This window comes from Lepidochelys kempii, chromosome 8 (assembly GCF_965140265.1).
Source record: "Lepidochelys kempii isolate rLepKem1 chromosome 8, rLepKem1.hap2, whole genome shotgun sequence".
NCBI classification, from domain to species: Eukaryota; Metazoa; Chordata; order Testudines; family Cheloniidae; genus Lepidochelys; species Lepidochelys kempii.
In genome coordinates this window covers 44,771,969-44,789,442 of record NC_133263.1, presented here as the reverse complement: position 1 = coordinate 44,789,442, position 17,474 = coordinate 44,771,969, and the positions used below count along the sequence as shown (strand labels likewise).

At 52.0% G+C, this 17,474-nt stretch overlaps 1 protein-coding gene across 4 annotated transcripts in view; it reads right to left on the bottom strand.

The window, feature by feature from the left end:
- PDE4DIP (phosphodiesterase 4D interacting protein) overlaps positions 1 to 17,474 on the bottom strand; it is a 150,196-nt gene that overhangs the window by 76,977 nt on the left and 55,745 nt on the right. For 2 of the 4 annotated variants that reach the window (XM_073356288.1, XM_073356287.1), the window contains exons 6-8: positions 11,536 to 11,659; positions 9,371 to 9,543; positions 8,554 to 8,671 (exon numbers count right to left, since the gene is read on the bottom strand). In XM_073356288.1, coding sequence (XP_073212389.1) covers positions 8,554 to 8,671; positions 9,371 to 9,543; positions 11,536 to 11,659 — 415 coding nt within the window. Of the gene's footprint in view, positions 1 to 8,553; positions 8,672 to 9,366; positions 9,544 to 11,535; positions 11,660 to 17,474 lie in introns of those variants that run through there. The other 2 variants (XM_073356295.1, XM_073356289.1) reach the window with 2 other exon arrangements.

Here is a 17,474-nt window from a genome sequence, read left to right as displayed (position 1 = left end):
TGCCACTCGTGACGAGTTGGTCAGAGCAAGCAGCATACTGGTCAACATTCCTGCAGCCCGAAGAGGCAGGGTGCACAGCACACAAACCGTTGAAAGATGGCGCCAAATGTGGACGCACAGGGATTGCTAGGATGCGAAGCGATGCATCACAGGGCATTGGGACAGGACCCAGGATGCCTTGCAACCCCCTCCGCCTTCTCACAACTCTTAGCAGCAGAAGAGAAATAGATGCTCTGTGGGATAGCTGCCCAGAGTGCACCGCTCTGAATACCGCGGCAAGTGCCACAAATGTGAACACGCTATTGCGCAGGCAGCTGACAGGCAGCTGCCACACAACCGCGGTTTCCCGTCAATGCTCTCTGAGCAGCGCTGTAACTCCCGGTGCTGTAACTCTGCCAGTGTAGATGTGCCGTAAGTGTAAGACAACAAGCAGATGGATACAGCCGACAAAGGGGAGAGTGTGACCCAGGGATCTCTTGATGCCAACTGGCAGTGGACACAGGCGATGCACTGGATTCTACAGGGATCCCTGTGTCAGACACATGCACAATAATTCACTAAGGGGTGGTAGGTGAGGTCTCTCTCTCTCTCTCCCCAAGAGCCCACGGGTCATCATAATCATTGCAAAATGTGTGTACGGATAATGTTTAAGGAGTTAGATAACTGTACTGAAAACTGTTCTTAAAATCAGGGAGGTGAGGCAGGTCATCAGAAGGTGACAAACCTCAGACACATTTGTTACAGGCAGGAAGTGAAAGATGCTTATCTCTGCATCTGATCAGGTGTGTATTGGGGGCCTCCCAATGAATGCCTGTTCACCTACTGAACCAAATGTCAATCAAGAGATTGTGAAATCTTCATGAAAGGAAACATATAGGAAGAGAATGGATTGTGGGGGTATAGCTGAGGATGCAGAGACACAACCTGGATCTTTCATATGGGAGGCAAGCTGACAGCATGACATCCTATGAATGGAAGATCACAGCCAGTGCTAGCTGTAAAATGCAGGAAAAATGCCTTTTGCTCTGTAAGGCATGACAGTAACTAGCTAAGCATCAGGGGGTAGCTGTGTTAGTCTGTATCCACAAAAACAGCAAGGAGTCCGGTGGCACCTTAAAGACTAACAGATTTATTTGGGCATAAGCTTTCAAGGGTAAAAAACCAGTTCTTCAGATGCATGGAGTGAAAATTACTGATGCAGGCATATATATACTGACACATGAAGAGAAGGGAGTTACCTCACAAGTGGAGAACCAGTGTTGACAGGGCCAATTCAATCAGGGTGGATATAGTCCACTCCCAATAATTGATGAGGAGGTGTCAATTCCAGGAGAGGCAAAGCTGCTTTTGTAGTGAGCCAGCCACTCCCAGTCCCTATTCAAGCCCAAATTAATGGTGTTAAATTTGAAAATGAATTTTAGTTCTGCAGTTTCTCTTTGAAGTCTGTTTCTGAAGTTTTTTTGTCCAAGTATGGCTACTTTTAAATCTGTTATAGAATGTCCAGGAAGACTGAGGTGTTCTCCTACTGGCTTTTGTATGTGACCATTCCTGATGTCCGATTTGTGTCCATTTATTCTTTTACACAGAGACCGTCCTGTTTGGCCAATGTACATAGCAGAGGGGCATTGTTGGCACATGATGGTATATATAACATTAGTAGATTCTGATTTGATAGCTGCTTTCAGGATTTGATAGCTGCTTTCAACTACCTGAAAGGGGATTCCAAAGAGGATGGCTCTAGACTGTTCTCAGTGGTAGCAGATGATAGAACGAGGAGTAATGGTCTCAAGTTGCAGTGGGAGAGATTTAGGTTGGATATTAGGAAAAACGTTTTCACTCGGAGGGTGGTGAAACACTGGAATGCGTTACCTAGGGAGGTGGTGGAATCTCCTTCCTTAGAAGTTTTTAAGGTCAGGCTTGACAAAGCCCTGGCTGGGATGATTTAGTTGGGGATTGGTCCTGCTTTGAGCAGGGGGTTGGACTAGATGACCTCCTGAGGTCCCTTCCAACCCTGATATTCTATGATTCAATGATTCTAGATGTGCAGGTGAATGAGCCCCTGATGGTGTGGCTGATGTGGTTGGGTCCTCTGATGGTGTTGCTAGAGTAGATATGGGGACAGAGTAGCCAACGAGGTTTGCTACAGGCATTGGTTCCTGGGTTAGTGTTTCTGTGGTGTGGTGTGTGGTTGCTGGTGAGTACTTGCTTCAGGCTGGGGGGCTGTCTGTAAGCGAGGACTCGCCTGCCTCCCAAGGTCTGGGAGAGTGAGGGATCGTTTTCCAGGATAGGTTGTAGATCGTTGATGATGCGCTGGAGAGGTTTTAACTGAGGGCTGTACGTGATCGCCAGTGGTGTTCTGTTATTTTCCTTGTTGGGCCTGTCCTGTGGTAGGTGACTTCTGGATACCCATCTCGCTCTGTCAGTCTGTTTCCTCACTTCCCCAGGTGGGTATTGCAGTTTTAAGAATGCTTGATAAAGATCTTGTAGGTGTTTGTCTCTATCTGAGGGATTGGCGCAAATTTGGTTGTATCTTAGGGCTTGGCTCTAGACAATGGATTGTGTGATGTATCCTGGATGGAAGCTGGAGGCATGTAGGTAAGTATAGAGGTCAGTAGGTTTCCGGTATAGGGTGGTGTTTATGTGACTATCACTTATTTGCACTGTAGTGTCCAGGAAGTGGATCTCTTGTGTGGACTGGTCCAGGCTGAGGTTGATGTTGGGGTGGAAATTGTTGAAATCCAGGTGGAAATCTTCAAGGGCCTCCTTCCTGTGGGTCCATCTGATGATGTCATCAATGTAGCGCAAGTAGAGGAGGGGTGCTAGGGGACGAGAGCTGAGGAAGCGTTCATAAAAATGTTGGCTTACTGTGGGGCCATGTGGGTACCCATAGCAGTGGAATTGACTTGAAGATATAAGTTGTCCCCAAATCTGAAATGGTTGTGGGTGAAAACAAAGTCACAAAACACAGCCACCAGGTGTGCCGTGGCCTTAGCAGAGATACTGTTCTTAACAGCTGGTAGTCCATCCTTGTGTGGAATATTGGTGTAAAGAGCTTCTACATCCATGGTTTCCAGGATGGTGTTTTCAGGAAGATCACCAATGCATTGTAGTTTTCTCGGGAAGTCGGTGGTGTCTCAAAGATAGCTAGGAGTGCTGGTAGCATAGAATCTGAGGACAGAGTCCAAATAGCCAGATAATCCTGCTGTAAGAAATGCCTGAGATGATGGGGCGTCCAGGGTTTCCAGGTTTATGGATCTTGGGTAGCAGACAGAATACCCTTGGTCGGGGCTCTGGGGGTGTGTCCATGTAGATTTGTTCCTGTGCTATAGCAGAAAGTTTCTTGAGCAGATGGTATAGTTTCTTTTGGTAACCCTCAGTGGGATCAGAGGATAGTGGCCTTTAGAATGTGGTGTTGGAGAGTTGCCTGGCAGCCTCCTGTTCATAATCTGACCTGTTCATTATGACGACAGCATCTCCTTTCTCAGCCCCTTTGATTATGTCATCAGAGTTGTTTCTGAGGCTGTGGATGGCGTTGCGTTCTGTACGGCTGAGGTTATGGGGCAGGTGATGCTATTTGTTCACAATTTCAGCCTGTGCACGTCTGCAGAAGCACTCTATGTACAAGTCCAGTCTGTGATTTTGACTGTCAGGAGGAGTCCAAGCAGAATTCTTCTTCTTGTAGTGTTGGTAGGAGGGTTCCTGTGGGTCAGCGCATTGTTCAGTGGTGTGTTGAAAATATTCCTTGATTCGGCGATGACAAAAGTAGGCTTCCAGATCAGTGCAAAACTGTATCATGTTTGTGGGGGTGGTGGGGCAGAAAGAGAGTCCTCAAGATAGGACAGACTCTTCTGCCAGGCTAAGTGTGTGGTTGGATAGATTAACAATATTGTTAGGTGAGTTGAGGGTACCACTGTTGTACCCCCTGTGGCATGTAGGAGTTTAGATAGTTTACTGTCCTTTTTCCTCTGTAGAGAAGTGAAGTGTGCATTGTAAATGGCTTGTCACATTTTTGTAAAGACCAGCCATGTGGAAGTTTGTGTGGAAGGTTGGTTCTGTGTGAGAGTCTCCAGTTTTGAGAGCCCATTCTTGATCTTCTCCTGTCTGCTGTACAGGATGCTGATCAGGTAACTAGCTAATTACATCTAGGTTCTAGAATGCATGTTATTATTTTATATATAACCAGAATACTCCAATACTTCTACTTGCTGTCACTTGAATCTCTAGCCTTTGTTAAATAAAACCTGTACCTGTTTTCACTCTAATCATGTCTAAGTGCTGGGTGTGAAGCGGCATGGTGGTCTGAGGTGGGACTGGTAAGCTGGGGTACACTGCTTCTCTGGGAGCAGCGCATCGGTAAATCCTGTGAGGGGCCAGTGAATCAGGGGCTGGACATTCCAGGGAGATGCTCGGGGGTTGGAGTGTGCCCACTGCTAACCTGGAGAGAGAGATCAGGGCCTGTGTAGGCCTAGAGGGCGTTACTTGTGTTGCTGTGGAAGGTGGAGTTGGGGAGCTGGCCTATGGCAGGTAAAGACAAGGCCTCCTCACGCTAATCGTAGGTGGTAGCCAGGTATCTCAAAGCCCTGGATACTTCTGGGGAAGCATGATAGGGAGCATAACGAAACAGTGAGACAATACTGGTCAGCATGAGATAGAAAGGCCTCAGCACACCGGCTGCCTAACCCCTGTTGGGTTTCTCGGAGGTCATGGCAGAGTGGAGTTTGACGGAGGGGTTTGGAGGACAGTGAGTGGGATGCTCCTCCCAAGCGGAAGGGTCAGTGCGGGAGAAAGCATAGAGGAGCCTGTTGAAAATGTTTGAAATGGGCAATGGAGATGGGCCCCGCTCCTGGCACAAAGGCTGGGAATTGGTCTCTCCGTTCTGTGTAAGATAGGGGTGTTGTGATGTGGACTCTGGATATGCACCTCCAGACTCATGCCAAAAAGGCCACTGCAGAGCACACATGAGCTGATGCAGGCAGGGTTCAGGCTGAACAACTTAGTGAAAATTAGAAAAAAAAGTTTGATAAAAAAACAATTAACGGCAGAGTAACAAATCAGCAACCCCACAAACCCGAGTACGCAGCCATGGAGGAGAGAGGAATCCAAACGAGGGCCCAGTGATTCCAGCCTTTTGTGTACAGAGAGGAGGAGGAGGTGGGGTAATGGACTGCCTCACCTGCTGAGGGAAGAGGCAAGCACAGGGACCCTGATTGGTTGCCCTTCCACAGTAGGTGAGGTAATGGATCGGTCAGGTGGAAAGTCCCCTCGAGGCAGGCACGGATTTCCCCTGGGGGCCCATAAACAGGTCAGAGAACTTGTAATCTAAGGAGAAGACCCATGGAGTTGGCAGATCAGTGTGCCAGCTGCCAAGGCACAACCTGTGCTCTGGGGCACCAAGCTGCTCCCACACTGTGCCACCCAGCAGGACAGGGCACTGCAGAGCACGGAAGCGGAGCTGCCAAAGGGAGGCTTTTTCATGCCGTGTTTTTAGCAGGCAGAGGTGTTGGCTGCCTGGGGTCTGGCAGAGGAGGTGCAGCCTGCACCCTGCTGTAGCTCCCCAGCTCGTGATTGTGCTCCAGGCTCGAAGCTTTCATAGGCCCTTTTGTTTGCAAAGAAACACTCCACATGTAAACACAGCAAAATGGAGATGCTGAACTGATACAGGTTTATCTACACAGCAGGAGCCCTCAGCTCAGAGAGCTGAGCTTTCAGGCCTGTAGATGGTGTCTGGTCCTGGGCCAGCTGGAACCAAAGATCTCAATGCAAGAGAGGCCTTGAGGCATGGACCCCTACCTATCTATAGAGTTTTCTACAGCACCCATCACCTTCCTAATGAGTGCACCACCATGAGCAGCACCAAACACCCACAGACTCATCTTAGAAACTGGAAGTGCCAGAGGATTAGCAAACAACAATGTTGCTATTAAGAGAGAAGAAGAAGCTACATGGTTCAAGCTGACCCCAGTAGCCCTGGGGCCAGTGGTAGCCAATACAGCGATCCTGGGGAAGCAATATCCCTGACAAGGACAGACTGCTGGAGCAACAGGGGGCGCCAATGTTCCACAGCAAGAACTGGTGTGAGACCCCAGCTGCCAATCACTCACTCACTCACTCACTCACTGACTCACTCACACACACACACACACACAACCACAGTTTGGGGGACCGGCACCAGCCATATGCAAGAGCCCAGGCCCAAGACAAGGGATCTGTTGCAATTAGGATCTCGCATATGTCCCTTTCCTTACAAGCAGCATTTCAGCTGCCATTATTAAAGGGCTGCGCCTCCTGGTATTTTGACATCAGCAGGAATACCTCAAACTGAAGAACCATAGGTGAGTTAATTCCTAATATCAGAGTCTTGCATTTGTGCATTTGCCAAAAGATTTCTGAGTACCACTGTCAAACCCTTTCCAGGAACACAGGTCAATCAGGATGGAGAGTGTGGAGCCCTCCCAGGTGTTCCATATGTCCAAGGTTGTTAAATCCCAATTCAGCTCCAAGTCTGATATAAAATATAAACACGTCCCTTTCCCCCAGGCACCACCAACAGAAATCTACATCACTGATCAGTAATAGTTCTGTGCATATGCCACATCCGCAAACCCAGGTTCGTCTTCCCTCTCCATCCTTGCTGCTTTGGTGTCTCTGTATCCTCGAGAGTGCCTGGGCCCTCTTCATTGATGTTGGGGCTCATTCTCTGTTGCCCTTCCCACAGTCTCTGTACCTTAGGATGCAGGCAGTGAAGTTTGCCTAGGAGTAACTGCCCAGCATAAGCCTCCAAGAATGTGGCTTTGAGGAGGCAATATATTCAGAGAACTCCATCAGCTGCTGGTTAGTAATCTAGTTTGATCCCTTCATGGCACTGAAAGCCTTACTGATGCTTGGAGCTAGCTTTTCAGAGGGTATTTTAAGACCTCAGTTTAAAACTGCACATGTAGGCAATAATTAGGAAGAGCAAGAAACATTACAGGGTTAGACCATAATTCTCTACACATTATGGTCTAATTCTGTAATTTTTCTCTTTTTTCTTTTTCTTTTCATAATTGTAAACAAGCCACAATGCAGCAAGACAACCACAGATATACCAGGGATTGGAAAATACAAAGTTATTACAGGCTTATTAGCAGTTGCCTGGCTAGAGTTATTATCAAGGTCTTCTGATTGAAGCTCAGCAGTTTAAAGACTGAATTCTGCCCTCAGTAATACTTGAGCAATGTTAGACGGAGGGTACCAGAGGACAGAAGGCACAGCTGCCCTCGGACCGAATTCCCATCTTTTAGGGAAAGGCACCATTCGCTGCCAAGCAGGGGAATCTAAAGATTTCCTTTGACGCGGTCAGGAGGCAACTTCCAAACCGGACTGTTACATGCATTTCACTTGAGCACTGGAGCGACGAGATTTGGTTGGGTGTGACATATTTACCAAATTGTCTTGTTTGTCCCTCTACTTGTCAGTTTCAACAGGGTAGTTTTTTGGGTGGGTGAGTCATTTGTTGCCTAAATATGCCAGGCAAGGATTAACCCCCCCAGAAAGCAGGTGTCCTTAGAAACTGGCTCCAGCCTTCCCACTAGGAAGTCTCAGAGTGCTGCTACCCTAGAACTTGCACCGGGTCTCCCTAAGGTGTAGCTATAGGAGAGTCACTGGCATGGCCTTTGCTACCGCTGGCTCCAGGCAGCAGGAATTACAGCTTGGAGTGTTTGTTCATCAAAACACAAGGCAAGAACTGCCAGCCCCAGGCTCCATCTAGTTCAGCCTCTGACAGAAGCCAGGAGCAGATACTTCAGCAGAAGGTGCAGAGAACCATGGGGAGGAGAATTATGGACTCGCTCAGCACCGGGGAAGTTCCTAGCTGTGTCAGTTAGAGGCTGGTTTATGTTACGAAGCAGGAGGGTTTGTATCCTTTGTACAGCCCATTGTAAGAGGGTTAGAAAACAATTCTACCCTGCTGCCTGGTCCACACTTACCAGATAAACTGAGCCAGTTCACTTCTGGTGCCACTCCACTGCGGTCACAGAGGGACAACTGGCCCAGTGCCTCTACCCAGGTCAGCGGGAACTGGTTTTAAAGCAGTCTCCTAAAAGGGGACTTGTGGACAGGGAGGGACTGGGAGAAAAGGCCCCCAAATCATGGCTACTCTCCCCCACCCCCTGCATGCCCACACACACACACACACAGAGCCTTATGAGTTAAATCCAACCTATTGAGTGATTTGCTAATTGATGCACAAAGTGTGACCAGGAGCCCCAGTGCCAGGTTTCCACTGGCAGAAAATAGATTTGGCTTCAATGGGCTGAGAATAACAATAAAGAACACAGTGCCACCCAGCTCTTATCAGCCCAAGATTGCAAAGCCCTTTACAAAGGAGGCCAACACCATTACCACCATTTTACAGATGGGGAAACTAAGGTACAGGGCAGGGAAATGACTTGCCCCAGGTCACCCAGCAGGCCGGTGGCAGAGCTGGGTCTAGAGCCCAGGAAATGGCCCAGCTACATGTGTAGCAGGGACACGCTGGGAGGCCTCAGATTATCCCCTGCACAGCTCCCATCTCACCTGCACCTCCTTTTCTCTGGGCTCCTCCAGACGCTGCAGCAGGTTCTGCTTCTCTGTGGCCAGCAGCTCAATGAGCTGCTCTCTGGCACTTAGCTCCTGGAGCAGCTCTTCAATGCATCTGCCAAGGAGAAAATGGTTTAGTTACCTTGGTTAGAAGAGGAGGATCTCCGCTAAAGGGCTCTGTGCACAGCACAGGACCCAAGGCGGCTTCACATCACATTTGCAGAACTGATTCTGGGACCAGCCAGGGTGTGGGCCAGTCCCAGAGTAAATTAGAGCAGCCTCAGGGTTGCTCTAACTTACAGCTGACAGCTCCTAGGCCAAGGGGCTGTTCCTGGAACAGTCTGGAGTGTAGCGACCTGCCGGCTACACACCTTCCCCCATCCATGCCTCTGTGCTGGAGGTGCTGCAAGGAGCCGGGGAGTGCACAATCACTATGCTCTCTGTACAGCACCCAGGGAGTCCCCTTATGTGGCTTAACCCATCCCACCCAGCCACTACCACCTGCTCTGCGACCACCTGGCTCAGCCAGACACTGCCCCCTAGCAGGATCACAGAGGGCTGACTGTGTGGGGGCTCGCAGAGCCCTGACTCTGCTGGATGCCAACCCCCACCCCATCCTGTGACCCTGCTCACCCAGGCAGTGACTGGTCCTGCTGCCATGCGGCCCAGTGTGGTGCAGCAAGCTCCACTCTGGGGTCTCCGAGACAAGGATCCCTCTTCTGAACCCCCCAGCTGGGCTGCCTGCTCTGTGGGCAAGGGGGCACGAGCCAGGAAGCAGCAGAGGCAAGTCAATGGAGTGACCACAGCTACCTACTTGTCCTTCTGGGCCAGCGCAGCATAGTGATCATCATGCAGAACCTGGGCTCCTCTCTTCTCCTCCTCCTTGGTGAGCTTCTTCAGCTTCTCAGTTAGCTCCAGGCAGTGTCCCTTCTCAGCCTCCGCCAGTGCTGCCGTCCTCTCCGCCTCGCTCTTTGCTAATCTGGCCTCCTGGGGATGGAACGTGACATGAGCAGGGATACTTGCGCCACCCCAGGCAGAGAGCCACAACCCCATTGGCTCGTGAGCGGAAGGAAAAGCAGCAATACCAGTGGGTGGCTGCTGCATCCAGTGAGACCAGACGTGCTCCCTGCTGTAAGCTGCAGGGTTTGGGCGGAGGATGAAGGGCTGGGCCTATTGACCTGAGCTGCTGTAAGTGACGACTGAATGAGGGCCACGCTCCAGTCGCTAACAAGTGATGCATCAGTGCTAGCGTTCACGGGACCTGCAGCTGACATTAACGTTCAAGTCCCACCAGGACCTGCACTACAACCCATCCTCTTCAAAGTCAGCTTCAGACTGTCTCTGCGAGGAAGGGGCTCCCTGCTGAACTGGGACTAAAACCAACAACTGCGTGCCCTGGAAAAACCCAACAGCTGCGTGTTCACTCGGAGTAGGCTTACTGGGCATCTGCTAGGGCTCTGGGACTCTGCAACTCGCTCCCCACCTCCCCTCTGAAACAGCCTGAATTAGACGACATGCTGCAAATGACACCTCTTAGAGAGGACGTGAGCTCACGGCTGGGGTACGAGTGCTTCCCACAATGATGGAGGGCTTTCTGGAGGTGGCTGGAATGCCACTGGGATACAGCTGTGTTGCTAATGACGTGTTAGGGTGCCCAGAGCTGGGGCTGGGCAGCTTTTTGTTGTTATTTCATTCTAAAGAAATAATGAGGCCCCGCTTACAATGTACCATCCCTATGGGGCCACATGGGGAAGAGCAAGGGATACTGAGTGCAGGCTGCTGGTGAGACAAGTGCAAATTCCTCCCTGCAAAACACCATCAACTCCTCCCAGGACACTCGCTGCCTTAAATCCAAGAGAGGAGAAAAATCACAAGAATACAAAAAAGATTTAAAATCCCTCCCCCGTGATTTTAGGTGCCTCTATCCTTTTCACTGCAGCCATGATCCCCTGCCCTCATTTACAAAACCTCTTCACTCCGGTTCTTTGTTTTAAAACCCAAGAAAATTAAGTGAAAAATAAAAAGCCCTATGTGACTGTGATGGGAAGGTTAAATGCAAACAATGCCATAACAGCAACAAGGAAGGTTCTCCTAGGGCCAGCTGCGCTCCCATGGTATGGATTACATCATGGCCAAGATGTTCAAATATAAGGTGGCTCCTAAATCTAGATGTAGGCTCCTAAAGAGGTGGCCTAATTTGCAGAAGTGCCAAGCACTCAGCAGCTCCCAAGGACTTCAGCTGCATCTGTGTAATTATTGTATGAAGGAGGAAGCTGCGTATCTTCCCTAGAACCGATGGAGTCATCACAAGTCTGTGTCCATGACCCAGGGGAGCCTCCCAGAGATGCCAATCTCTGCTCCTGTCGAGGGAGACAAGAGCAAGGACAACACCAAGCTAGGAGGGGGAGGCTACGCTGACAGGCTCTCTTGTACCAGGACGGCAGAGCTGCCCTTCCAATGGAAAGAACAGGAGGTAAGGGTCAAGGGCCATGGAGCCTTGCGACTGGTTTCTAATACCCTGCAGATAGCCACCCTGGGGGCCTGGCTCCCTTACCCATACGCTGTGGGAAAAGAGAGAACCAGCTGGAGGGCTCAGAGCTCTGTCTGCTGTAGATACAGAGGGAATAACCAGCGGGAAGGAGAGCAGCTGGGGCCTCGGATTTGTTCCCAGTTTCCCATGGGCTAAGGGGAGTCCCAGGGGACCCTGAGCTCCATTCCCCATAAGCAAAGAGAAGTCACAGGGGCCAAGAGTCCTGCTCCTCATGTCCCGTGGGGGCCTTGCTGTGGGGCCCAAAGCCCATCCCATATGGCAGGCCCAGAAAAACTGAGCTCCCTGGGATTTGGGGAAGAAACTGAGACTCCAGAATGGGCAGAGGGGGCTGGCAAAGAGAGACGGGCCCCACTTGGCCCTGGGCGGCTCTGTACTCCTCTTCCATGGCTGATGCCGCACAGCTGGGGCACATGCCCCACCCCACTCACCTCCTGCAGGAGCTGGATCTTGTTCTCCAGTAGCTCCGACACGTGCTCCGTCTCCTGCTGCCTCTCCTCATACCGACGCTGGAGCTCTGCTTCATTGCGACTCGTCACGTTCTCGGCAGCCGCCCTGCAAGACATGGCACCCACCTGTCAGAGCAAGGGGCAGCCCTGGACCACCCAGCGGGGGCTGGGCTGCAAGTCAGGCTGTCACCTCGGCTCATTCCACTCTGTCAGTGTCACAAACGGGGCTCAGATCTGGTTCCACCCAGCTCGGCTCTGGGAGGCCCCACCTGGTGCTAGCAGCACAGGGAGAGCTAGGGCAGACCAGCATGTACAGCCACACACCCACTGCTGCACTGAGTGGGGTGAGCATGGGAGGAATAGCAGGGGCTGCTCTATTCCGTCGCTGCACCAGGGCCACAGCAACAGCTGCAGACTGCAGAGAGCTGAGCATGGCCTGCTGGTCCCCAGCACCTAGAGAGGGACTGGGGGGAGGATGGGACACTAAGCCAGCTCCCAAAGGATCTGGGCCTGATTCCGCTCTGCACCAATTTGATGGCACAGAATCAGGCCCCGTAGGCTCACCTCTCCCCAGGTGGGGAGCCAGGTTCCGGATCTGAGCCTGGTCTCCAGCTTCAGGCAGTCAGGTCTGGGGCACGCTACACAGACACCAGACGATGTACCAACCCCTCTGACCCATTCCACTCTGGCCCCCACAGTGCAGGCAGTAGGAACAAGGAAGGTGTGAGGAAGCAGGAACACTGAGGCCCCAAGCAGAGTGGATGGGCCTCCTGAGCATCACACCAGCTAGCCCCGGCTGGGGAGTGGCGAAGAAGAAGAGGAGCAGGGGAAGGACCCTAGCATTCTGGAAAGGCACCTGTGAACCAGAGGGGACACACTTTCCCCAACTCTGCTGCTGCCGATCATAGGGGGGAGCTAATTCTGTTCTGGGTGGGGGCAGCCTCCCCTCACTGTGCAATGCTCCTGGCATCCCAGGTACTGCATGCTGCCGGGCTGTCTCTCCATCCCTCTTCCCTGCCATTCCAGCCAGGTTCCCCTATGGCCCCCACTGCTGCAGTACCCTTCTGCCAAGAGCAGCAGTATGACCTGTGCACTCCCCTCCTGCAAGCTTACAAGGAAATCCAGTGTAAGCTTTCTGGGGCAGAGGCTGTCTTTCCATTCTGTGATTGCCCAGCATATAGCACCATGGGGCCTTGGTCCCTGACTACAGCTCTGGGATGCTACTAGGTTTCCATTCAGTTGCCTGCCAGGCTGGGATAGAAGGGGTGCAAACATTAGATCTAGTTGCCTCTCTTTTCCCATACTCTGCCTAGATCACTTGTCTTTCCGGACTGTTCAGAGCCATGTCTTCATATGTGTAGTACCTAGCATAACAGGGCCTCGCATTCAGATTGGTGTCTCTGGACTCCACTGTAATATGACTATTCAATGGAAACAAAACGTTTCCTTCTCTTCACCCACTGAAGAGAAGATCTGATTTCAGAATTTCTTGTTGTCCCCTGTCAACTCCATCACCAGACTGAATCACCCCTCCCCATCCTGCTCACAGCGACTGCAACATCAACCGTTCTCCTGGGGGCACAGCGCTCAGGACATGGCAGGTCACAAATGGAAAGGGCATATTTTAAAACGGAAAGGTGACTGTCATGTGAGCAGCTCCTCATCCGTGGGTTCTATTCCTGCTTTGGGGACTTCTATGACACTGACTTTTATTTTTAAATACAAAAGCTTTGCGAAGTAGCAGGGGTGAGGGAGAGAGTCACAAGCTGAAAAGCCCATGGGATCCCATCCTGTTTGCAAACAGACTGTGCTCCTGTCCTATGCGCAGAGTCAGGGATTTGCCCCCAGCCAGCACAGGAATCACCCTGCCCTCTGGGAAACAGGTGGTGCCCGATTATTTTTAGTTTACAAACAGCTGTGCTTGCTCATGCTGCGTCTAGAATGTTAAACAATATCAGCCTCTAAGCCTGCGTCTCCCTGCCTCCATTGAGACGTACAGCACATATTCAAACCCTCTCCAGTGCTCACAACTCTTGGGATTTTGGAATGAGCATGGGGAGGGGGTCTTCAAGCCCCAGCTCCTGGAGTCAGGTGATTACATGAGACCCTCAGCTTTCATGCAGAAAACAAAGTAAGTTATGTGTCCTCCTGGTTGCAGAGAAAAACACGAAAATGTGGCCTGAGTCAACCCTGAAGACTCAGAAACTAGAAGACAAAGAAACCCAACCCAATATTTGTTATTGTGAAAATATCATGATTTCTAAGCCAACTGCGTGATTTTTTGGGGGGAGGGGGAGGGGTGACTCATGATTTTTCAGTGCTTGGAGCTGGCACTACTGCCTCACTCTGCCGGTTCTCCTAGTCCTAGTCCTTCCTGGCTGGGGATGGGCTGAGAAAGGGGCCTACAGGGAGCCTGGGAAACACTCTTTCAGGGCAGGGAGATTAGCAGGATGCCTGATGCACTGAAAAGCAAATCTCTGTTAAACAAACTGTTTGGAACACAAGCCCACGGAGCTGCTCTTACAGGATCTAAGCCTGGACGTTATTTTTGGGTGCCTGAGGGTCCTTTGCCTGCGTTATTCAAAGAGCACGTCCAGTCATGGGGGAAAAAATTAGACCTGAATGTAAAAGACTCCTCTGTGTGATGCTGTGCAAAAACCACCTCCAACAGGGGCACGAGAGCAGCTCTCCTGCAGCTGAGCTCCCCTTGGACAGCTTCCCACCTCAACAGTGTTACCCCCGCACACCCCTCCATGCAACCTCATTGGTAGTTTTAATTCCACATGGATGCCTGCACTCTTCAGACTGAGCTACTGTCATCAGCGAATCTCCCTGTCTGTACAGCAGAGCACAGGCTCCTGGAAAGCAAGGCCTCCATCTCAGAGAATGAGATCCAAACTCTAACCCAGGAAACTGGCTGGGGTGTGCAGGGCCCTAGAGCAGGGCCCTAGAAGCACCAGCCAGGTCTCCCTGGACAGCCCTTCCAGGCGTCAAGAGCACGCTGCTCTCACAGCATCACCGTATCCTGCCTGACCCTAGAGGGATGGAGCAGGGCTCTCAAACAGCAGCACATCTCCCTCTGCAGGAGCCAGAGACATTCCCCCTTGGCTCCTCGCAGCTGAAGAAAAGCCCCCAACCCTCCCAGCAAGGGCAGGGGCGGGGGGAGAAGCCAGGAGTGTGCGCCCTGGGCTTCCCACCAGGCAGCTGCCCTTGGACCTCTTGGCCACCTGTCTTTGCTAGTGGGTGTAGTCCTTTGGCGAGCAGGCATCTGGTGGAACCAGTAAAGGTTACAGACTGAGATCTGGCCCATGTGTGGTGAACAAGGGGTTAAGACAAAGAGCGATAGCTCAAGTGAGGGGGAGGGGTCTATGGAGGTGCCACAGCCCCAGGGATCAGTCCTGTGCAATTTGACACGGGAGACCCAGATGGCACTGAATGGAGTCCGGCTGGGGCAGGGATAAGGCAGAGGCTAGAAACATGAGCTGACAATCAAAGCACAGCTTTGGCTGGCACAAGGCAGCTAATGCACCGATCGGGAAACGATCGATCGGTGGGAAGAGACCGCGGCTGAGCACAGAGAGCAGGGGAGAGGGCCGCAAGGGAGACTGAGGTCGCAATGCGATATGGCTCCAGAAAGCCAGCGCTGGAGACAGCCTGTCCCTCAGGACTCTGGCACCACCACACCCAGAACAGCACACCCGCCTCCAGGCCAGCCACCCCAGGACACGTCTCAGGTCTCCAACAGGCTTTGACTCGCAGGGGCTTACCCACTCCCTCCCTTCACAGCCACCCCGTTTTCCAGGCACTACTTCAAGCAGAGCTGGGGGTGGGGTGTCACACCTCCAGCCGTGGTGCAGACCTGCCCTATGGGGGTTAGTCTCCAGCTGCGAGGGGCTCCTAAGGCTGGGCACAAGGGGCGTTACCTGATGATGATCCAAGTGTTAGTGCTAACAGCTGGCGGGAGCCCCAATTCCAGCTGGACCGGAGAGGGCAGAGTGGGAAACCTCTCTGAACCGGCAGGAGGCCGGCCTAGCTGGCTTGCTCGCTGTAAGGCTCAGCACATTCTGCCACCCAGTCAAAGTATTTCCATTTTCAGAGCAAAGTAATCGTCGCTAATCAGATACTGTGAAAAATCTCCTTGATGTTCCTGCCTGGATGGTGTTTCTATCGCCCCCTTTTCCCCCCCTCCCCCACTGCTCTGCTTTGCCCACCCTGCACCCTTAGCTCCATCAACCCCCGTTCACTGATCTGATGCACCAGTCTCACACGTACCGCTCCAGCTGCCAATGCATGTCTACACTACGAAAGTACTCTGATTTTACAGAAGTCGATTTTTGGGAACAGATTGTATAAAGTTGAGTGCATGCGTTCACACGAAGCACATTAATTCGGCGGTGTGCGTCGTTGACATTCCGAGCGGTGCCCTGTGGGTAGCTATCCCACAGTTCCCGCAGTCCCCGCTGCCCATTGGAATTCTGGGCTGAGCTCCCAACGCCTGATGGGGCCAAAAATTTGTCACGGGTGGTTATGGGTAAATGTCATCAGTCAACCCTCCCTCCCTCCGTGAAAGCAGCAGCAGACAATCCTTTCACGCCCTTTTCCCTGGATTGCCCGAGCAGACACCAGAGCACGGCAAGCATGGAGCCCGTTCAGCTCACCGCAGCAGTTATGACCATTGTAAACACCTCGCGCATTATCGTTCAGTTTATGCAGAACCAGCACCTGAAAAACCCGGCAAGGAGGCGACAGCAGTGTGGTGACGAGGACATGAACACAGATTTCTCTAAAACCGCGGTCCCCAGCAATTTGGAGATCATGGTGTTACTGGGGCAGGCTCATGCCGTGGAACGCTGATTCTGGGCCCCGGGAAACAAGCACAAAGTGGTGGGACCGCATAGTGTTGCAGGTTTGGGATGATTCCCAGTGGCTCCAAAACTTTCGCATGTGTAAGGGCACTTTCATGGAACTTTGTGACTTGCTTTCCCCCTGCCCTGAAGCGCAAGAATACCAAGATGAGAGCAGCCCTCACAGTTCAGAAGCGAGTGGCAATAGCCCTGTGGAAGCTTGTAACTCCAAACAGATACCGGTCAGTCGGGAATCAATTTGGAGTGGGCAAACCTACTGTGGGGGCTGCTGTGATGCAAGCAGCCAACGCAATCATTGAGCTGCTGCTATCAAAGGTAGTGACTCTGGGAAATGTGCAGGTCATACTAGATGGCTTTGCTGCAATGGGATTCCCAAACTGTGGTGGGGCTATAGACGGAACGCATATCCCTATCTTGGGACCGGACCACCAGGGCAACCAGTACATAAACTGAAAGGGGTACTTTTCAATGGTGCTGCAAGCACTGGTGGATCACAAGTCCCCGGGCGATGCTCTGGAACTGCTCCCCATGAAGCCAGTCAGTACTCTGGGGCAGTCGCCTTTCTGTGAGCAGTCTGTCTTCAGGACACACAGCTCACACAGCTTCCACCTTCCTGGGTCTGACCTCGGAGCATTCAGCATCCTCTGCCCCTCCGTGCGCTTCCCACAGCAAGTCCACTCAGGTGGGGCTCCTGTGGAAGCCAGAGGGTCCTGCACCTCAACTTCGCAGTCAGATGTGACTCTCAGCCAGCCAGTAAAACAAAGGTTTATTAGATGACAGGAACATGGTCTAACACAGAGCTTGTAGGTGCAGAGAACAGGACACCTCAGCTGGGTCCATTTTTGGGGGCAGTGACCCAGACAACCACGTCTGCCCTTCACTCCATGTCCCAGCCAGCCCCCAACTGAAAAAACACTCCAGCCCCTCCTCCCCTGGGTTTTGTCCCTTTCCCGGGTCAGGAGGTCACCTGATTCCTTTGTTCTCCAACCCTTTAGCTCTCGCCTTGCAGGGGGGAAGGGCCCAGGCCATCAGTTGCCAGGAAACAGGGTGTTGGCC